At 37.8% G+C, this 23,564-nt stretch overlaps 1 protein-coding gene across 1 annotated transcript in view; it reads right to left on the bottom strand.

Annotated features, from left to right (window-relative positions):
• The window catches only part of F5 (coagulation factor V), a 66,355-nt gene that overhangs the window by 21,880 nt on the left and 20,911 nt on the right, over positions 1-23,564 (bottom strand). The window contains exons 6-14 of the mRNA XM_044916408.1: positions 22,458-22,601; positions 19,279-19,500; positions 17,706-17,871; positions 8,835-9,012; positions 6,998-7,109; positions 6,424-6,635; positions 5,187-5,337; positions 3,069-3,281; positions 3-1,893 (exon numbers count right to left, since the gene is read on the bottom strand). Of these exons, the coding sequence (XP_044772343.1) occupies positions 3-1,893; positions 3,069-3,281; positions 5,187-5,337; positions 6,424-6,635; positions 6,998-7,109; positions 8,835-9,012; positions 17,706-17,871; positions 19,279-19,500; positions 22,458-22,601 (3,289 nt within the window). The remainder of the gene's footprint in view (positions 1-2; positions 1,894-3,068; positions 3,282-5,186; positions 5,338-6,423; positions 6,636-6,997; positions 7,110-8,834; positions 9,013-17,705; positions 17,872-19,278; positions 19,501-22,457; positions 22,602-23,564) is intronic.

The raw sequence follows: 23,564 nt of genomic DNA, 5'->3' as shown, positions 1-23,564 counted from the left end.
CTGGGGAAAGGGTTTTCTGGTCAAGGTCTGGAGAAAAGGTTGTCTGGCTGAGGTCTGGAGAAAAGGTTGTCTGGTCGAGGTCTGGAGAAAAGGTTGTCTGGATGAGGTCTGGAGAAAAGGTTGTCTGGATGAGGTCTGGAGAAAAGGTTGTCTGGCCGAGGTCTGGGGAAAGTTTTGTCTGGTCAAGGTCTGGAGTAAAGGTTGTCTGGTCAAGGTCTGGAGAAAAGGTTGTCTGGTCAAGATTTGGAGAAAATGTTATCTGGTCGAGGTCTGGAGGAAATGTTGTCTGGCTGAGGTCTGGAGAAAGGGTTGTATGGTCGAGATCAGGGGAAAGGTTTGGTTGACTGAGATCTGCAGAAATGGTTGCCTGCCAGGCTTCAGGTTCCAAGGAAGGGAACATTTGACCAATGTCAGTAGGGAATGGCTTGTTTCTTAGGTCATAGTCAAGCATCTGGCCAAGCTCTGGAGGAGATGTGTGGCTAGAGTCTGTAGTGGAGTGCATTTGACCAGAGTCTTGAATAGGGAATGTTTGATAATATTCTTCTGGGGGTATTGTCTGATAAAGATCTAAAAGGGAGCTTGTCTGACTGGTGTCATTTGAGGGACTGTGATTATGGTAAGGAAGTGAGTCTAACAAGCTAAGATTCACAGAGAGGAATGTCTGATTGAGGTCTGTGGGAAAAGATGTTTCATTGGATTTATGGGGTAACAATGAATGATCAAGTCTCCTGTCTGAAAATGTGGTATTGGCCTTTCCTCTTAGAGGGTGGAAGCCCCTTGGAGATAGAGGAATACGGTGTGCAAGCCTCTCTTTTTTCTTTCTTCGTGTTTTAATGAAAAAATGGATTTTCTTCAATCCACTGTTTCCTCCATCCTGTTTTACTTGTAGAGATTTCTTTCTAATTCCAGAAAATTTTGGGTGGCCACTCTTCTTTCTGTGCTTGTTTGTGAGAGGGATGTTTTCTCCCCAAGTCCTTGAGGCATTCTGGGGGCTGTCCAGCAGCTTATCAACAGCCATGTCTTCATCAGCCTCTGGGACTATTTCATAACTACCTTTCTCAGACACCAAATGCCATTTCCCATTCAAAATCTTGGATGGATTCTTTTGTTTTAAGAGTAACAGATCATTGGGAAGGTCTTCCCAGGGTCCCATTCTGGAAGGAGAAGAGTTGCCTTGGCTTAAATGTCGCCCAGTTTTATGTGCTGAAAATCCCACTTGGGAGAACCTATGCTTTGCTGTGTGCTCTCTTCCTTTCTTGGATTCCTTATGCTTAGTATGTTCTTGACTCCTGAATCCTTCTGCATCAAGTGGAAGTAGACTTATCCCTGTGATATCTGACTGTAGAGGATCCTCCATAGAGTCTTCAGAATAAGGGCTGGAATGCTCTGCTTTTGAATGGTTGAGAGCTGAGTTCTTGTCTAAGCCAATGTGTCCCAGAGGGGGACCAGCTATGGTGGCTGCTGGGTGAGGAAGAGTTTTTTGAGGCTTTGCAAAGTTATAGACAATAAGCCTGCTAATGTTACTTAGGGAAGAGGAATTTGAATTAACAGCTGTATTGGTACTAGGAGGAATGAATTCAGAATTGTTCTCCAGAGCTAGGGCAGTAAGATTAAACTCATCTTCCTTCTGATTCAGTGATGAATTTCTGAATGACCTAATTCCTAACCATGAAGCCAGGTTGTTCTGGTAATCATAGTCAGCATCATCCTCTTCACCCCTGTTTTCTGAAGAATCACGCATTTTCCGTGTAGTCATGACTGTAGATGCTGGAGGTTCATATATAATCTCATATGAGTCTTCATAATCATCCCGGATACACTTAACATCCCTGAATCTCAGCCTTAGGTTTTTGTTTCTTGAATTGGAATTCATTGTAGTTAACATCCAAGTACCTACAGAAGAGAGACAGAGAAAACAGAGAGCTCTAAGCCCAGAAAAAGATATAAAAACCCTAGGATCCATTGTGGCAGATAATTTTCAAGGAACTTCAGCCAGGGATAACAAGTGTGGTCTGTGGGTCACTGCTGATCTGGGAACTGTTAATTATCTCCTATAGTGACATATGGAAAGAAATTGGGTGTAAGGTGTTATAAAACTGCTTAGCAATCTGACATTGCTGTGCATCCAAGCATGTGATCAGTGCACTTATCTCATATAACAGAATATAGACTGAAAGTATTGATCAATGGAGATTAGGAGAAAACTCTTAGCACAGATAGTTTAAGAGTCACTGTTTTAGAATATATTTGAAAAGGGATGAATTAAGAATCAAGTGGGCTTTGAATATCATAAACATCTTGTTGGCTGCACATCTTGTTTGAAAACTGAAGTGAGGGGGAGGATGATGTAAGAAACATCTAGATATTTCTAAGCAGTAGGTGATTCAGGTGGGCCCAGGGCAATTTTGAATCTCTTTGAAATGGTATTATTTTCTGGCATACAGATTTCCTGGGGAGTCTCCAATTGTTACCACTTGTTGAGTGTCTGCTGAATGCTAGGCACTTGGTATATAAGACAATTAATGGTCAAAGCAACCCTGTAAAGTGTGATCGTGTTTTTGAGATGAATACAAGGAAGCTCAGTGAGGTTGAATAACATGTCCAAGGTTACACAGATACTGAGTGCCAGAGCACATTGGAGGAACTCCAAAGCCCATGTGCTTTCCATGCTTTCCACTGCATCTCTGAGGCCAGACTCCGAGGTACTGTATCTGATGATCACTAACTAACCCACAGTGTCATGGCTAGCTTTAAAAATTGAAAAGGCCGTTTTGATAAAAGAAATGCTCTTTTGTGGCTGAATGTTCATGCTTCCTCCTCAAAGTCATACCTTATCTTTTTGCTGTTGTGTCTTTCCTTCTCACTTAGCCCAGAGAAGGAAAAATGGAACCCACATTAAAGGACTAGACCCATTTAAGTAATTAATTCTCCAAACAGAAATCATGAGAAGTATTGAAAGGAAAGCCTGTAAGGGATCAGAAAGATAAACTCAGGAACTGTGATAGTTTGGGAAGCTGCAGCAGACCTTTATAGATCAGAGGTTCCTCTCCAAGTGTCCAGGCTCTTACCAACATTATCCATTGTGACGGTCACAGATTCCCCACACATGGGGAAGAGGGTCAAGGTGTCCTCGTGTCTCTTTCCATAGATGAATGAGTGCCCAGTGAAGTGAATGGTCAAAATGTCATCCTGGGTCCCTACACTGCAGAAGTGCCACTGGACAGTGTCGTCAAAGCAGAATCCGAGTGTGGGTATACTCTCAGGCACATAGCCATTGATCGCTGAAAGAGTAAAATCTGTTAACATGCAAGCCTCTGCCAACAAAGGGGCGTGTGGCTAATTATACCTAAGATTAACGTCCCAATATTAATTTGGTTGTGTCAAAGCAGTGATTATGATAAGCTTCACCAGGTCTACCTAGTGACTAGATCAAACTCAGACTTCCCAAATGAGAACTTATTTTCCTAAGTTAGCCAATGGAGAAATATCAGGAGAAAGACAAAGCCTTTCATTCTCGTTGACTTATTCATTCATTTGTCAAGTGTGTATCAAATGCTTTGTTTTCCACATTCTGCTTTTAAAATAGTCTAAACCTCAACTTACAATATTATCTAGAATAATTCTACCTGGAAGAAAAGCATAATATAAGAAATTCATCTTGACACATTAGCTGGTGAATAAGAAGTAATGTCCCTAAAAGGCATGCATATTTAGCACATTTGGCAATTTTTATTGCTCCCTCTTATCATTGAGATAGTCTATAGTTTTTTTTTTTTTTTGATAGTCTATAGTTTTTGTTCAAGTATCGAGTTCACACATTTTCACTATCTTTCAAAGGGACACAGCTTTCGGCAGTATATTTATTTACTTAGGTTTTAGGCATGGTAATAAAATCACAGGTTTGATTTCTATGAGGATAGGGCCCACCTCTACCTGCATTCCCACTCTAGCCCTGATACTAGTATGATGCCTGGCACTAGTGAACACTTAAATGACAATATGTTTTTAGTTTGTATTTCATTCAGGAGGCTCTTCTAAATGGTCTATAGCTGTACTGTCTAATACAGTGGCCACTAAATACAGTGGCTATTGAGTACTTGAAATGTGGATAATCTGGATTGAGATGTGCTGTTAAGTGCAAAAAACACACCAGATTTCAGAGACCTAGTACGAAATAAAGAAAGCAAATCTCATCAATTTTTATATTGGTTATGTGTTGAAATGATAATATTTGGGATATATTTCTCTTTAGTTTTTCATATGGCTACTAGAAAATTTTAAATGATATATGTAGCTCATACATAATTTCTCACTAACCCAAACCTATGACAGATTCACTGCCAAAAATGAAATTATGCAAAGAAAGCTGAGTAACTCCCGGTTTGGAATTATTTTCAGGGCACCTGCCAGTTCTGAGAATTCCAATAATTCATCTGAAACTATGTGAACAGACCATGGAGAAGTCATCCTCATGTCTATGATTACCTATCAGAGAAGGTGATCATAATGGCTCTTGACTCTGAGGAATAGTGGTGGGGACCCTGACCACCGTGGCAAAGTTTGCTTCTAACTGGCTTATTGAAATTTCTCTTAGACTTCTCATAGCAGTGGCTTTAGGTGCTGAAATTGAAAACCACAGCAAATGCCTGAACTTTGGCTTAGGGAATTCCTTCTATTCTGAACAAGATTCTCACTGCTCACTTCAAACCTCTTCATGGATTGGCTTTTTATGATTCTTGGCTCCCCATCTGCCTTTTGCCTTCATTTGATTTGACCTTCCAGCTTTGGATTACTTACCTTGTTTCTGCCCTGGCTATAAAGACTGTTCACCTTGCACCCAGTCTAAAATCCCCATATAGCACTGACCAAGGCCTGTAGCCCCTTTCCTCACCACTCCCACCCCTCAGCCTGTTCCTCCAGAGTGGAGGTGCCCAAAGCATGTGCATAAACGTACATGCACATTTGGAGCACGAGACCAAGAAGACTTCTTAAGGAGAACAAGCTTTTGGCCTCTTGCTGTAAAAAGATTGCTATAGTATCCCCCAGTAACTTCATCACCAAATCCCTGGATTGCAAGTGAGGATAAGAGGTGAGTGGATTCTAATCCATGTCTCTGCCTTTATGCACAGTCATACTTTAAGCACGGGAGTGAAAAACTGATGGACAAAAACAGTGGTTTGACTTACTGCTCATGATGTTTGATTCATAAAACTTGGGGTCATCACGTTTCACCTTCTCAGGATTTTCACAGAACTTGTTGATATTGTCCTCAATGTACCAGCTCTTGTTCTCATCAAACACAGCAAACACAGCCTGCTGCTCGATGTCTGCTGCCCTCTGGAGGGTAAAAGTTCGGTGTTCGGTGATTAATGTTCCAGTTGATTACCCACAACACTGAGCTCTTCTCAGAAACCAAAGAGGCACAGTCTAAGGGCCACTGCAGCCACAAATTCAGGCATTTATGAGAGCCCATTTTGTACAAAGCCCTTGTTAGAGCCAAAGGTAATATGCAAGGACAAACAAAGCAGATCAGAAAATTCAGAGACTAAAACATCCTAATAGAAAAATTCCATCTCCACATGGCAGCTGTAATTGTGTTTTATTTCTGTAAGTAAACACCTTTCAACCTGAATGATTGACTAGACATGCTCCAAATAGTTGCAAAGGATAAAACAGAAGGTTGCAATAGGAAAGCTTTCTACTTCTCCCTTCCTGTTTCCTTTCATAGCTCAATAAATTAAGGTCTTCCAAATGTCCATTTCTGATTTTTCTAGGCATATATTTATTTTGTATGCCTTAGGATGAACTTCTTTGATTATAGCTTAGCCTGATTGGGAATTTTAAGTTAATAATATGAGACTATTATTCTCCCATGAAGATCTGTCTCTTTGTTCACTTTTTTCTCTATAATTTAGTCTCACTAGAGATGGACCATTGTCTGGGTCCAACTTCACCAGATTCTACGTCTCCAAACTATTATCTCTCTTATCTCTCCCAGTGCAGGTCTCTAAAAATAACAAGGACTGGTAGAGAGTTTTATACTTTTACAAGGTGGTATCTTGCTGAGCCCCAAAAAACCCTGTAAAAATTTTTTAGGAGGATATTACCCATTTGATAAAAGGAAGAAATTAAGAGAGGCTAGGTGGCTTGCTGATGACATAGCAGAAGACCTGGAACTTCAAACTAAAACAAAATATGGTGTTACACTATAGAACGGCCTTCCAGAGTAAGAATCTAGATGAAAATAGACAAGAAAAAAAAAAACCCACAAAGGAATAAATGTCACATTTGCTCTAAAGAAGATAACATAATATTTTCTGTTCTCTAGAAGGAGAGGCCCCATTATTTAGCAAGGAGACCTAATCTGTTCCAGCCTGAAGCAGTTCCTGGAATTTCTAAAAGTTTAGTTTGTGGACAGAATACCTGTATGCCTCGCTTATCCAGGGATCTACTCTTACAAATTAGAAGTAGCCCGATCAACCCAGAGGCAATGTCCCTTGTGACATCCACATTACTGTAGTATGGTCTTGTTAAGCACTGTGCATCATTTTCTGTGGGTTCATCAGACTCTAGGATGTTCCACTTATAAGTATAGGTTTCCCCTGGTTGAACTGCTCTGATCATGGTGTAATTGTCTGGAAGAAAATAGAGTCAATATTGTTTCATTTTCAAAATTATTACATTAAACAAACAGTGAGTTCTCATTAGAACCAATTAATATTAGGAAAGGAATATTTTTCTATCAAGTTCCACTTAACCTTGGATTACATGTCGCCATTAGAGATTGCTCCACTAGAGGCCGCTATGGCACCAACAAAGAACACCATATTTGGTAAGCACTAGGGTAAACAAAATCCCTAAGTGAGAAGGGTTTGATTCCGACTCTTAGGATACCCTACTTGTATACTACCTGACTGCACAAGTTATATTACTGAGCAACGAGGACACTAGGAAAATATGGCAGCCTCTCAGAGGTGAATAGTTTCGTTTAGCAGACTCTGATTCAAACCTGAAGTGTAGGAAGAGTTGACATCATCTTCATAAGGGGAGAAGGTCACTCCATGAGGGTAAATGCTGTAGACGCGGCTGGCCATATTTTTGAACACGATCTACAAAGTTAACTCAAATTCATTATTTCAGGACTTAAGTTCAATTGTGAGAATTAATATAGGATGTTAGCTTTGCAAATTCACTTGTTGGAGGGTGCGTGTGTGCGTGCACGCAAACTAGTTCTGTTTCTCTGAGCAGCAACCTCTCCCCGTCACCTGGCAGATACTTTTGAGACAGTTTCACTTACATGGTAAGGTGGAAAATGGAAAGAGAAGTCTGCCCTTAGAAGTGACATTTTCCTCACAATATATCACTCTTTCCAAACCGATCCCCGTTCCCCTTCCCCTCTCCTCTCCGCTTGGACCACATCTGCCTTCAGATCTGTTCCTTCTCTTTAGACCATGATCTCCTTCCCCAGCCTGGCAGATCTCCTAGGACACTGTCCTTGGTGTCATCTTCTGAGGGGCACACAAATAGCCAGATCCTGAATTTCCAGTGAGGTATATTTACACTTGCTAAAAAGCACCTAAAAGGGATGGGGGAAATCAGAAATGAGGGAAGGGAAAGAAGAACAGAGAAAGGCTGCTTTCTATCCTTTCGTTATTTTTAAATGAACAGAATTGTCCTTGTGTGCAGATATGTTAGTTCACCCCCACAAAGGGGTGAAGGGAGGAGCATTATTTACACAGGAGTCCTAGTTAGGCTTCTTAATCTTCAAAAGAAAACCTTAATCTTATCTGCTGTTGGTTGATTGCCAAAGCATTTGGATCATCCTTAATCTGTAGATTACCCACATTCTAGAATCGTGCCGAAGTTTGCAACATTTACTTCTCTGCTGCCCAGTTCCTATCAGAAGCTCGATGACGTGACATCTATTTAAGGAAAGCTGTCTGAAGAACACTCAGTGTTCTTGAATCATATCTAAATTTACCTCCCTCAGAGACCAGTCATGGGAGAACGACATACCTAGAGCACAATGATGACTTGTTTATAGTCAATTGTATTTACTGTTATGTTCTCAGCCATAATGACAAACATTATTTTACAAAGCTATGTGACTTATTCATTCATTCATTCATTCATTCAAGATTTATTTATTTGTTTGAGAGAGAAAGTGCACGTGTGGTGCGGGAGGGGCAGAGGGAGAGAGAGAATCTCAAGCAGAGATTCTCCACGCTGAGCGTGGAGCCTGATGCGGGCTCCATCTCAGGACCCTGAAATCATGACCTGAGCCAAAATCAAGAGTTGGACACTTAACTGACTGAGACACCCAGGCGCCCCAGCAACTTATTTATTATATCAATTGTAGGGATTCTATCAAGGATTCCATCCACTGTATTATACAGCATCCTCTTTTTAAGGATCCATGGGATAAATTGGCCTCAGTGTCAAGGGAAATTACATTTTCTTTATGACTACTGTGAATCTTGCCCTGACATATTTTACTCGGATGCTAGAAAGCTTTGGACAAAATTTGTAGGTAACCTTATAGGAGCATAAGGCATGTGTTTCATTATACCTATCCATGGCTTTATTTTCTTTGTCCCCATATTATCCTTCACCTCAATTACATTGGCTCTTTGTTTTATTCCTTTATAATTTGATAAATTGTCTCAGATAAGGTAGGCTATAAATCAGAGCAAATACTACATAAAAACTAAAGTTGCATTTGAATTAAAAACTACATGGACATATATTTCTTTTTAGTACAAACAAATAACCAGTACTTATAAACTGTCTTTCCTATTTAATTTCTCCCATGGCACTATATTTCTGTTACTTACTTTGAGTGTGTCTCTGACCTGGGCTCTGATAATAGGGCCCAAGATCCCATCTTCTTTGATATTCATATTCTCCAAACGTTTGGTGAAAGACTCATCTTGGTACTGTGTGTAGACAACCTTCTTATAATGTTTTCCAATTTGGTTTGAGAAATTATCCAAATGCAGAGATCTGTATTTTCTTAAAGTGAAATGAATTTTTTAAAAAATTAAACCGTTTGCTCAAGTAAAGACCCTGTAGGATGAGGAAATCTTTGTGCTTACAAGTTCTGCTCTTGGATTAGCTAAAATGCTAGTTTTCTAAAAAAAAAAAAAAAAATTCTTAATGTGGTTTGCAAAGTCCCAATATCTCCTCTCTAGTTGGAAAACTCTCCCATCACTGATAAAGTTGTAGACATGGTTAGAAACAGCTACTTAGAACTTCCTGTCACTCTGGTCACTAGAATAGATATTAGATATCTCTGGGAAAATGCCTATCCAAAAGAAAGGAGAGGACATACTGTGAATTTTTTCTCAAGTCTTCGTTATCACTTAATTTATGGTAACTTTATTGACTTCCCAGATGTTTCTCAATCTCTAAAAGTTATGTTCCCACACTAGGAAGCTTTGACTCTCTTTATTAGTCATAGTTTTGTGCTGTTGGGCTCACCCTCCTACCATCCACCCAATCCTAGTGCCAACTAAAAAGCAGCCACCTCCACCCATCTTCTGTAGCTACCTCGATACAAGAGTTGGGGCAGCAACAAGAACCACTTTTCCTATTGGTCCTCTTTATTGCCTTAGTTTGCAAAAACAGAAGTTCCATGACAGAATTTACTCATTTTCTGCATTTATTTTGCACAGTAAAAAGCACACACTATTGCCAGAATCCTGGAATCGTATCTCAGTTCCATCAATTATTATTACATAATCTTGAGCAAGTTCCTTTTTAGCTCTTTTTCTCAAACTTTTTTGAATAGCAAATACATTCAAATGATTTTGATTACAATAGAGAGCTCTCACTCACACTTTTTTTCCCATCAACCCCACCTCCCTGACCTTCCCTGCATTTTCTACATATTTTCTACATATTCACTTGCATTAATTTCATATGTATAATTCCAGAGCATCTTTATGCATAAGGCCTAAGTATGCAAATATGACTGCAAATATAAATATTCTTATACTCTTATTCTTTTAACAAAAGGCACCTTGACTTTTTCTTTTTGCATTTTCCCAGCTTTACTGAGGTGATTTTGACAAATAAAAATTGTATATATTTGAGAAGTACAACATGATGATTTATATATGTATATATGTGATTACCACAATTAAGCTAATTAACACTTCCGTCACCTCACCTAGTTACTATTTTCTTTTTTGTGGTGAGAACACTTAAGATCTACTGTCTTAACAAATTTCAAGTATAAAATATTAACTATAGTCACCATACTGCTTAATTAGGTCCACATATAAGTGAGATCATGCAGTATTTGTCGTTTTGTGTCTGGAATGAGTCTTAGCGTGATGTTTTGCAGGTTCATCCACATTGTTTTAAATGGCAGGCTTTCCTTCTTTCCTTCTTTTTTAAGGCTGAGTAATATTCCAGTGTGTGTGTGTGTGTGTGTGTGTGTGTGTGATATTCTTTATCCATTCATCCATCAACAGACACTCAGATTGTTTCCATATCTTAGCTATTGTGAATAATGCTTCAATGGACATGGGAATGCAGATATCTCTTTAGGATATTGATTTCATTTCCTTTGGATATTTATTCAGAAGTGGAATTGCTGGATCATATGGTACTCCTATTTTTAATTTTTGAAGGAGCCTTCTTACTATTTTCCATAATGGCTGTACCAATTTATATTCTTGCCAACAGTGTACAGAGTTCCATTTTCTTCATACCCTCACCAACCCTGGTTACCTCTTTTTTGTAATAGCCATCCTCACAGGTATGAGGTCATAATCTCATTGTGGATATGATTTGTATTTCCCTAATGACTAGTGATGTTGAACACCTTTTCCTATATCTATTTGCCATTTATATATCTTCTTTGGAAAAATGTCAATTTAGGTCCTTTGCTCATTTTTTAAAAATTTATTTTATTATTTTTTAAAGATTTTATTTTTAAGTAATCTCTACACCCAACATGGGGTTTGAACTCACAACACCAAGATCAAGAGTCCCATGCTCCACTGACTGAGCCAGTCAGGCCCACCTTTCCCCATTTTTAAATCAGGTGGTTTTTTAAAAAATTTTTTGCCATTGAGTTTTTTTGATATATTTTAGGTTTCAACACCTTATTAGAGATACGGTTTGCAAATATTTTCTCTCATTTCATAGATTGCTTTTTTGTTTTATTGTTTCTTTTGCTGTATAGAAACGTTTTAGTTTGATGTAGGCCCACTTGTTTATTTTTGTTTTTGTTGCCTATGCTTTTGTGTTATACCCCAAAAAATCATTGGGAAGACCCATGTCAAAGAGTTTTCTTCCTACCTTTTCTCCTAGAAGTTTTATGGTTTCAGGTCTTATGTTTAAATATTTAATCTATTTTGAGTTAATTTTTGTGTATAGAGCTAAGGGTCCAATTTCATTCTTTTGCATGTGGATATCCAGTTTTTCCAACATTAATTATTGAAGAGACTATATTTTCCCGATTGTGTATTTCTAGTGCTCTTGTCAAAGATTAGTTGACTATATATGTATGTGTTTACTTCTGGGCTCTCTATTTGCCTTCATTGGTCTAAGTGTCTGTTTTTATGCCATTATTATACTGTTTGATTGCTATAGCTTTGTAATATAGTTTGAAATTAAAAGTGTGATGCCTTCAGCTTTGCTCTTCTTGTTTGAGATTGTTTTGGTTATTTTGAATCTTTTGTGGTTCCATATGAATTTTAGAATTGTTTTTTCTATTTTCATGAAAAATGCCATTGGAATTTTGATAGAGATTATATTGAATCTGTAGATTGCTTTGATTAATATGAACAGTTTAACAAAATTAATTCTTCCAATCCATTAACATAGAACATCTTTCTATTTGGTTGTCTCTTCTTCAATTTCTTTCATCAGTATCTTACAGTTTTTGGTGTATAGATCTTTCACCTCTTTGGTTAAATTTATTCCTTAAGCATTTTATTATTTTTATTTCTTTGAAATGGGATTGTTTTCTTCATTTCTGTTTTGGATAGATTGTTTTTAGTTTAATAAGTGCAGCTAGGGGCACCTGGGTGGCTCAGTCAGTTAAGCATCTGACTTCAGCTCGGGTCATGATCTCAGAGTCCTGGGATCGAGCTCCCTGCTCAGCGGGGAGTCTGCTTCCCCCTCTCCCTCTGCCCCGCCCCCTGCTCATGCTCTCTCTCTCTCACTTGCTCTAATAAATACAATATTTAAAAAGAATAAGTGCAGCTAATTTTTATATGTTGATTTCATACCCTGCGACTTACTGCATTCTTTTATTAGTTTTAATAGATTTTTGGTGGAGTGTTAAGGATTTTCTATATGTAAAATCATATCATCTGCAAAGAGAGATAATTTTACTTTTTCCTTACCAATTTGGATATCTTTTATTTCTTTTTCTTGCCCAATTGCTCTGGTTAGGATTTCTAGCACTATCTTGATTAAAAACGGTAGGCACTCTTGTCTTGTTCCTGATCTTAGAGAAACAGCTTTCTTTGAGTATGTGTTAGCTCTGGGTTTGTCGTATATGGTTTTTATTATGTTGAGGTACATTTCTTCTATACCTAACTTGTTGAGAGTTTTTATCATGAAAAGATGTTGAATTTTGTCAGTTGCTTCTTCTGCATCAACTGGGTTGTTATTATGACTTTTATCCTTCATTTTGTTGATGTGGTAGATCACATTTATTGATTTGTGCATGGTGAAAAATCCGTACATCCCAAAGATAATCTCACTTGATCATGGTGTATGATCATTTTAATGTGCTGTGTATTTGGTTTGCTAATATTCTGGTGAGGCTTTTTGCATCTGTGTTCAACAAGGATATTGAGCCATCATTTTCTTTTCTTGTATTGTCCTTATCTGGCTTTGGTGTGAGGATAATGCTGGCCTTGTAAAATAAGTTTGGAAGTGTTCTCTCCTCTTCAATATTTTGGAAGAATTTGAAGATTAGTGTTAGTTCTTCTTTAAATGTTTGGTATAATTCATCTGTGAAGCCATGTGATTTTGGGCTTTTCTTTGTTCAGAGATTTTTGATTACTGATTCAATCTTCTTACTTGTTACTAGTCTGTTCGGATGTTCTATTTCTTTATGATTCAGTCTTGGTAGGGTGTATATTTCTAGGAAATTGTCCATTTATTCTAGACTATACAATCTGTTGGCATATCATCATTTATAGTAGTCTCTCAGGATCCTTTGCATTTCTGTGATATCAATTGTAGTGTCTCCTCTTTCAGTTATAATTTTAACTATTTGAGTCCTCTTCCCTTGGTTAGTTTAGCTAAAGGTTTGTCAGTTTGGTTTATCTTTTCAAAAAATCAGCTCTTGGTTATGTTGATCTTTTCTATTGTTTTTCCAGTGTCTACCTCATTTATCTTTCCTCTAATCTTCATTTCATTCCCTCTGCTAACTTTGGGTTTAATTTGCTCATTCCAACCCCCCCCCCCCAGCTCCCTGAGGTATAAAGTTAGGTTGTTTATTTTAGAACTTTTTTTGTTTTCTAATGTAGGCATTTACTTCTATAAACTCTCATAACTGTTTTTGTTGTATTCCAAAGTTTTTGTATGTTGTGTTTCCATTTTCACTTGTCTCATATTTTTTTGATTTCCCATTTCTTTTTGACCATTCTAGAAAGTGTGTTTAATTTCCAAATATTTGTGAATTTTCCAATTTTTGTTCTGTTATTGATTTTTAGTTTCATACCACTGTGGTCAGAAAAGACACTTGATATTATTTTGTTAAGACTTATTTTGTGGCCTAACATATGACGTATCTTAGAGAATATTTCATGTGCACTTGAGAAGAATATGTATTCTGCTGCTGTTGGATGGATTGTTCTTTACATGTCTATTAGGTCCACTTGGTCTATAGTGTTATTCAATTTCAGTTTCCTTACTGATTTTATGTCTGGATGATTTATCTATTGTTTACAGTGAGGTATGTAAATCCCCACTATTATTGTATTGTTGTCTATTTCTCCATTCAGTTCTGTTAATATCTACTTCATATATTTAGGTGGTTCAATGTTAGGGGCATATATATTTATAATTGTTATAGCCTCTTGATAAATTAACCCCTTTATCATATAGTGACCTTGTCTCTTATGACAGTTTGACTTAAAGTCTATTTTGTCTTATATAAGTATAGCCACTCCTGTTCTTTGGTTACCATTTGCATGGAAAATCTTTTTATCCCTTTACTTTTAACCAATGTGTGTGCTTAAAGCTAAAGTAAGTCTCTTGTAGACAGTACATTGTTAGATCTTAGTTTTTTTATCCATCTGGCTACTCTGTTATCTTTTGATTGGAGAATTAATTCATTTACATTTAGAATAAGCATTGATAGGTAAGGACTTACTATTGCTATTTTATTGTTTTCTGACTTTTTTGTAGTTCTTTTGTTCCTTTCTTCCTTTGTTGCTATTTTCCTTGTGATTTGTTGATTTTTTGTATTTGCAGGTTTTAATTCCTTTATCTTTTGTGTATCTACTAGAGGTAGAAGTTTTTGCTTGTGGTTACCATGGGGCTTACATAAAACATCTTATAGTTCTAACAGTTTATTTTAAGGTGATGACAGCTTAAATTCAATTGCATAAAAATTTCTACACTATTACTACTCCCTCCCAATTTGTGATGTCACACTTTACATCTTTTTATATTGTATATCCATTAACAAAGTATTTTAGCCTGGTGATTTTAATACTTTTGTCTTTAGACTTTTATTTTAAAGTTTTTTTTTTTAATTTTAACTAGAGTTAAAAGTCATTATGTACCACCATTACAGTATTAAAATATTCTGAATTTGACTATATATTTACCTTTACCAGAAACTTTTATACTTTCATATTTTCATGTTGTTACTCTTTCATTTCAACTTGAAGAACTCTCTTTAGCATTTCTTGTAAGGCATGCCTAGTGATGTTGAACTCCCTCAGCTTTTCTTTGTCTTGGAATGTCTCTTCACTTCTGAAGAAATCTCTTCACTTCTGAAGAAAAGCTTTGCTGAGTATAGTATACTATTCTTTGTTGGCAGAGGGTTTTTTTTTTTTTTTCCTTGCAGCACCTTGAGTATATCATCCCACACTCTCCTAGCCTACAATGTTTCTTCTAAGAAATCTGTGGATAGTCTTATGGGGATCCCCTTTTATATGACAAGTTGCTTATCTCTTGCTACTTTCAGGATTCTCTCTTTGTCTTTGACTTTTGACAATTTGATTATCATGTATCTCAGGATAATCTTTGGGTAGATCTTGCTTGGAGTACTTTGAGCTTCATGAATCTGTATATCTATAACCTCCCAAGATTTAGGAAGATTTTAGTCATTATCTTTATATAAGCATTCTGCCCATTCATTTCTTCTCCTTTTGGGACTCTCATAATGTATATATTAATTCTTTTGATGGTGAATATAGGTATTGTAAGCTTTCTTCACTCATTTCCATTCTTTTTTTTTTTCCTTTTTTGTCTCTGTAACTGAAAAATTTCAAATTACCTATCTTTGAGTTTGCAGAATCTTTCTTCTGCATGATCAAGTCTGCTATTGAAGTTCTCTATTGAATTTTTTAGTTCTGTCATTATATCCTTCAGTTCCAGGTTCTCTGTTCGGTTATTTTTTGTGGTTTTTATTTATTTCTTACACTTATTTTATTCATGCGTTGTTTTCCTGATTTCATTTCATTGCCTATCTGTCCTCTTGCACCTCACTGAGCTTCCTTAAGATGATTATTTTGAATTTTTTGTCAGACAATTTGTAGATCTCTATTTCTTTCACATAGGTTATTTGAGCTTTATTAGTTTCCTTTGGTGGTGTCATATTTGCCTGATTTTTTGTGATTCATGCAGCCTTGTGTTCATGTACATTTGAAGGAGCAAACACCCTCTTCCAGTCTTTACTGAGCGATTTTGTCAGGTAAAGACCTTCTCCTGTCAAGTCTCTGGGCTGCTGGGATTGCCTCTGTGATGAGTGAAGTTGGAACAAGTTCATGTGGCTGCTTTTGAGCCTGTAGCAGTATCTGTGGTTGGTGGGCCTTTTGCCAGGGGCTCAGGTGGGCATGGATCCTGTCTGGTCTCTGGGAAGATGCGACTGCCTCTAGGACCTTGGTCAGTAGAACTAATGCTGGGTTAGTGGCTTATTTCAAGATCTAAAGTTGAGTCTGTAAATGGCAGGGCTGTTATTAGGTTTTTTGATGGGTATAGCTCCCATCTGGTCCTTGAGAACATTCCCACCAGGTCACTGGGTAGTCCCTGGGTGGGCAAGACTACAATTGGGAGAGTCGGAGCTGGGTTACAGTGATGCTTCAAGATCTTCGGAGGAACTGAGGTCTGCAGACCAGCCTCCTGGGGCATGGATGGGCGTGACTCTCTGAAAGTCCTTGAGCTGGCAGGACTATTCCAAGGCTGGAGCTGGTTACAGGGCCACTTTAAGATCCATACTCAGACCAAGGTCTGTAGGCCACCCTCCAGGGTCATGGACAGGTGTGACTTCTTCCGGGTCCTTTGGCAAATGATGCTGGTGTCAAGACCAAGGCCAAGTGGGGCTGTAGCTCAGTCCATAATGGGACAAGGCTGTAGCCAAGTTTGTACCTGGGAGCACTGTCAGTGAATCTACCACCTGAGCATGATGTACCTTCTCAAAATATTCCTCCTTGGTCTTGGCTTCCATTGCAAGATCTTGGAATTTCTCAAATTCCTACCTGGATCCCAAAGCTCTCACAGAAGTACTTTTGTTTGTGGATAGCTGTCAAATTACTATTGCTGTGGAGGGATATGAGCAGGGGACCTCCTATTCTGCCATTTTTTCCTCCCTTGACTTCTTAATCTAACAACATATCTTGGAGAACTTTTTATACTAGTACATAGAGAGTGTTTACATCCTCTTTTGAAAACAGATGTATAGTATTCCATCATATGGATGTGCCATAATTTATTAAACTAATATCCTATTGATGGACATTTTGGGTTGTTTCCAAACCTTTGCTACTACTCACAGTGCAGCAGTGGATATCCAGTACATAACATCATTTCATATGTGAACAAGTATATCTATATAGTAAGATTGCTGGGTCAGAGGATATATGCATTTATAATTGTGAGCATATGCATTTATAATTGTGATGCATATTGTCAAATCATGCTCTTGAATGGCTGTATCAAATTACTCTTCCACTAATAATGTATGATAGTGCTTGTTTTCTACAGCCTTGCCAACAGATCATGTCATCTGGACTTGTGAGTCTGCGAGGTGGAAAATAGTATCTCAGTGGAGTTCAGTTTGCACTTCTCTTATTGTGAGTGAGCTTGAGTATTTTTCAAGTGTTAAGAGTTATTTGAATTTCCAAAATTCTTACTCTCTCTGACATCTTTTCTTCAGCTTTTAATATTAATTAAAAGCTGTTTCTAACGTGGAAAGTTAAAGTAAAACTCATAGGAAATGTTTCACACAGTGCTTAGCAATAACAAGCATCCAACAAGTGGTAGCCGCTATTACTAGTAATATTATTGCTGCTACTACTATTACTACTACTACTACTACTACTATTACTACTCTTATGCTGCTGAGTTCCCATGGTGAGTTTAGAGTAATTCCAGATTGATTTGGACAACAAGACCTGAACGCAATACATGTATACCCTTGAGAGCTGTCAACTCATGGCATTTCACCCCATGCATCTAAGACCCCTGAGCCTTCACATAGTGGTAAGCACCCCAAAACTCACTTGTCCATATTCGCTGGTATTATTGGTGCATAGTCCCAAATGACTTCCTCTGCAGCAATGAAGTATTCCCACCTCTTCATGTGCCGCCTCTGATCACGAGTTAGTTTCTTAGGATTCCTGGTTTTCTTTGCACAGTTTTTAATGTCTATGTAAGCCTGCATCCCAGCTGAATTAGAACACAAAGGCAATGAAAGAATTTGAGAGAAGAAATTACAGCTGATCAAAATGCCTATCTTTTAAATAAATTTGTGGAAGGTTTAAATAATAACAGTAAAAGTACTGCTCAGGAAACTTCTGAACATTTTGGTTTGCAGCTCTTTTAGTGTCATAGAGAAAGGGCAAGAATTAAAAGCAAAGGAAAGAGAGGATGGGTTAGGGAAAAAACATGAAAAGATCTCCTTTGTTTCTTTCAGAGGAAAAAAATGTAATTTCCAGATCCTTAAAATCTTATGACTTAAGTCTTGTTGATTTCTCATTTTTCCTGTTATCTGTCCCTTTATTTGTAAAATGGAGATAATAATAGTACATACTGTATAAAATTGTTGTTAAAAATTAAATAAGTTAATATACATAGTGCTTAATGTCAATGTTAGTTTTGTTGCTGTTGTTTTATTATTATTGGGGACTCTATCTTCCAAAGGTATTGTGACAATTTCATGATTTCAAATATAATTTTGGTTGCTCAATGTGAACAGGAAACAAAACGGTCTCATCAAAATGTCTCTTTCTTATGTGTCTGGCTTTTATATACATTGTTTTGGTAAGAAAATAATTTCCTATAGTGATATCATTTACTTCCATTTTGGTCTCTATTTACGCAGACGCTCTTCCCAACAGTTTTATTTTATTTTTATTTATTTATTTATATTTATTTATTTATTTATTTATTTATTTATTTATTATTAGCATATAATGTATTATTTGTTTCAGGGGTATTCCCAACAGTTTTACAGCAACAATGTATAATAGAACAATTGTTATTTTGTTTATATGATACCACATAACAACCTGGGCTGACTTTTTTTTCCTACCAAAACTTACGATATTCTTTAAAGTTCACTCCTTAGCTAGTTAAATACTATGCTTTTTCTAGTCAACATCATCCACTGGGTTCCTCTTTGTGCCAGGTTTTGTGTTCATCTTGTTATAAAAGATAATCTTTTCATGTTAAATCTTTTGTGCTTTCTATAACTTAGTGCTTCCATAAATTTGCAGATGTTTGATTTGTTCTAGCACTTAGGTTTTTTCTTTGGCTGAATACTAAGAAGCCCAAAGAAGAATATCTCTATGTATGCATTTACTTCCTTCCCTTTTTCTCCTTTTGAGGAAGTAGACCTTTTTCCAGCTTTTGCTTCATTAAAAAAAAAAAAAACTTTGTTAATTTCTCCACTTCCTCTATCCCAACTAATGTGTTATAAGTCTAAGGGCAGAAAAACGAAATTCTGTTCTCAGGACAAAGGCATGTATGTCTGGAGCATGTGTGGCTTGAAAGCGCAAAGGAGAATGAGCGAATTAGTGCTTGGGAAGAAAAGATCCTGTATTCACAAGCAAAACTATTGGAAGAATTTCTTACCTTGAAAATGTTTTGGGATGAGAGAAGATATGATCCACTTTCCCTGTGGGCTCATAGTCATGTTTGCAGTAGTGGATGTAGCACTGACTAGGGTAATAGCTGAGATCTTATGATGATTCTGCTCCAAGACCTGGCCATTGAAATGAATGGAGAACAATTCTGGCCCAGAGCTCATTCCGATCAGATGCCAGCTAATGTGGTCATGGGCACAAACTGTGATATCTGAGAGAGAGAGATGGGAAGTGAAACAGGCAGTCAGCCTCTGTATTAAAAAATTCACTCACCAGATATGTACTGAGCACCTGCTATGCATCAAGCATTGTTTCTGGGTGTAGAGACACTCCAACTGTGGTTCCTGCCCGAGCAAAGCAGATGTCTAAGCGATGGGCAAACAAGCAGTCACAACTCATTGCAATGAGTGGTGCTCTAGAGGTAAGAATAGAGCCCAAAGATGAGGAAAGTTAGTTCAGAAACACAAGGATTGCTAAAGGGTTAGGCCAAGGAGGGAACCAAGTAGGTCATCAACCATCCTGGTCTACCAGGGACTGAGGAGTTTCTTAGGAGGCAGGACTTTCAGTGTTAAAACTGGGAAAGCCATATGAAATCTAGAATCAATTTGGGCTCAGCTGGAAGGAGTCACCAGAGCCTCCAATAAGGCTGAGTTCAGGGGTCTAATCCTCTCAGCTGGATAGATGTCAAAGCTCTGCCTAAGGGAAAGATGTGAAGATGCTTTAAGAATTTTTGATTGCTTCTTTAACCCCTTGTTGATTGTTTAAATGATGAGGCAATGAATTACTCTGTGGGATATAGGCTCTCCTTAAATGCAATGGACAAGTGTTCATTATGCTAGGCCACTAGGAGCATTTCATGGATGAAGTAATGAAAACAGAATAAAAGCTGAGTTTTCCTCCTTTGTGCTCACAGTAACTAGGAAAATGCTAATTTGCTCTGCAGGAGATTCAAACCCTGGCTTCCATCCTTGGTTTGGGTTTTAAATTTCAGATCCATAATCACTAGATACTACAATTATGGGGCTGAGAATCAGTCCCTTACCCACAGAGAGGCTGAGGGGCTTATATTTTTTAGGAGACCCTTGTAACCTGGCAGGGATTCCTAGCTCATCAGTGAGAACAAGAAGTTAGAACCTGCGAACAAGAACCTAGAAGGTAGGAGGTTTTGATGAAAGTATTTATCTACCCCAAAGAAATGCTTATGCTGAATTAAGCATTTAATATATCTGTATTAGCATTTATCATATTTATTTAATTTACCCTGCTCCATAAGACAATTGTACAGCATTAACTTTTCTGTTTCTATTAACGACAGCCCCCTATCCTGCCTCTCTTAAGCCCCAACTACTCTTTTTTGACTTTAAATTCATAGGCTCTATGCACTGACCAAGTTATTAATTTTTTGCATATGAATTGCTTTTGTTTGCCTTCTATAAATATACAGGAATGATTCACCTGGTAGAACACAGATACAATGTCTCTTTAACCACTCCCCTCTAAGGATTATAGCAGCGGCAAGGCTATTTTATATGTAAAAAAATTCCTAAACACCCTCTGCACCAGGATAAATGGTTAATCCATTTTTGTAAATAGGCACATTGAGACAATAAACTTCCAAGGACCACACTAAGCTGGAGATATGAGCAAGGCTTGAACTCAGATCTCCTAAGACAGAGGTCAACTGACTAAGTTTGGAACTCTGAATCAAAACCAGAGTCATCTGAGTACATCTGTAATAACCCAGGTGGGAAGATAGAGCCAAATGAAATAGAATACAATTTAAAAACAATGTCCAGATCTCAACTTTTGACAAGTTTTGTTTTTAGTAAGTAAAGCCACTTGTGATTTTTAGTACAGAGAATGACTTCTGAGAAGCTTAGTGTTCTGATATATGGAATTATTTAATAAAATAATGTTTTCATTTTTCCATTCTTTTTCCTCAGGATCTTTGGTTCTAAGTCATTTCTATCAGAGAGATGGAAGAAGTCTGGATGGGAGTCAGATTTATTGTTTTTCTTTCTCTTAATTGTTGCTATGATTTTGCTTTTCCACAATAGTCTCCATGCAAATGGAAAGAGAGAACATCCTACATGCCACTGGATATTACTAATCCATCACCTTTTGAAATGCTCATAGTGTTTTTGTATGTGGGTTATTTCTCCTAATCTATTCATCTTCACTGTAAGTGTCTTCCTTGAATTCTTTCTGTTGATCCTTCCTGCTAAGGATTAACCTTGAATTTGTATTTCGTAGGGCTTCCTCTGTGGAAGAAGGCATGGACCATGCAGCAGGGACCACAGAACTCACTGAAGGAGAGTGAGCTAGTATTTTGGAGATCTTCCTGGAGGCACAGGGCAAGGTGAAACCTGCTTGGATCCCTACATCCAATATATTAAGCTGCACGCTCTTTCTCTACAGAAGACTGATGAATCACTGACCCCTACCTCTGAAATCAATAATACATAATATGTTAATTGAATTCAAATAAAAATTTAAAAAAAGGAAGAAAAAAATTCTCCACATATGCATCTTTTCTCAAAAAAATATTTTGACAAGTGAACAGCCACGAATTTGGCAAATGATAACAATACACTCTTCTGAAGAATGTTCTAAAAATGCTTTCTTGGATCTCTTCTCAAGGCTTCTCATGAATCAAGAGTCCAAGTATGGCAGCATTTGTGCACATGTACCATCTATGTATTTGACCCTTGAAATACCTAAGTCACCCCCGTGGGGGGCGGTTTTAACCCTTTATGACACCGTTAGTTCAAAGTCTAGAGCTGCATGTCCAAGATGGTTGTCACTTATTGAACATGGAATGAGTTGTGCTATGAGGGTAAAAGGTATGCTGAATTTCAGAGATTTACTATAAAGAGAAAGAATGTAAACTATCTCACTAATAATTGCTTATATTGATCCCATGTTAAAATGATAACATTTTGGATATATCAGTTTAAATAAAATAGTATTAACATTAAAAAAAACAACCAAAAAACAGATGATGGAATCTTGACAACCACTGAGGTGGATTACATTATCTTTTTGATTAGGAGTTGAAAAATAGTGAGTATGAATTTGGTCAACTTCCATATGGCTTTGAGGAAAGCAATGGGACCAAAGGCACTGGTGATTCTGCTGTGGTTGGATAGCATGCAGCCCATGCATCACCTGGCATCGTCCCGTTCACATAGCCATTGACTGTGTACATTAAAGATGATGACTGGCTCCTGCTCTTGCTTTCATCAAACACAGCAAACATCAGCACATGTTGTTTGTCAAACATCTTCTGCATCCCATCCTCAGTAAGGGTGCCTATGAAAGAAAAGACATACTTTTTAATAGCATCCCAGACAGAAGACTCCCACTAGGTATTCCTAGATAGCAAAAAAAAAAAAAAAAAAAATTAAGGCAAGCAGTCAATCATAATGATAACGTTAAAAAATTCTTATTTTAAAAAATAGCATCTTGGGGCCCCTGGGTGACTCAGTCAGTTGGGCAGCTGACTCTTGACTTCGGCTCAGGTCCTGATCTCGGGTCCTGCAACCGAGCCCGGCATCGGGCTCCACACTCAGCATGGAGTCTGCTTGCGATTCTCTCTCTCCCTCTGCCCCTCCCCCAACTTGCACACTCTCATTCTCTGAAATAAATAAATAAATCTTTATTTATTTATTTATAAATCTTTATTTATTTATTTATTTTAAAGATTTTATTTATTTATTTGACAGACACAGAGAGAGAACACAGGCAGGGGGCGTGGGAGAGGGAGAAGCAGGCTCCCCGCTGAGCAGGGAGTCTGATGTGGGGCTCGATTCCAGGACCCTGGGATCACGCCCTGAGCCAGAGGCAGATGCTTAACTGACTGAGCCACCCAGGCGCCCCCAATAAATAAATCTTTAAAAAATAACATCTTTGGGGTGCCTGGGTGGATCAGTCGTTAAGCGTCTGCCTTCCGCTCAGGGCATGATCCTAGGCTCCTGGGATCAAGCCCCCTGTCGGGCTCCCTGCTCTGCGGGAAGCCTGCTTCTCCCTCTCTCACTCACCCTGCTTGTGTTCCCTCTCTTGCTGTGTCTCTCTCTGTCAAATAAATAATTAAAATCTTAAAAAAAATAGCATCTTTATCCAGTAATAATGACTGGGGGCTTATTAAAATCCTGGTGCCACAGTAAGTATTTTCTCTGTCACCTCATAGCCTTGAGGAATGGGGATTTAAAGGTAAACTTGATCAGGCACAAAGAAAAAACATCTGGTGACTGTCAAGGCTTTAGTGAAAGTACT

This window comes from Neomonachus schauinslandi, chromosome 6 (assembly GCF_002201575.2).
Source record: "Neomonachus schauinslandi chromosome 6, ASM220157v2, whole genome shotgun sequence".
Lineage (NCBI taxonomy): Eukaryota > Metazoa > Chordata > Mammalia > Carnivora > Phocidae > Neomonachus > Neomonachus schauinslandi.
Note: the sequence above shows the minus strand (reverse complement) of the source record. Positions and strands in the feature narration are given on the sequence as shown.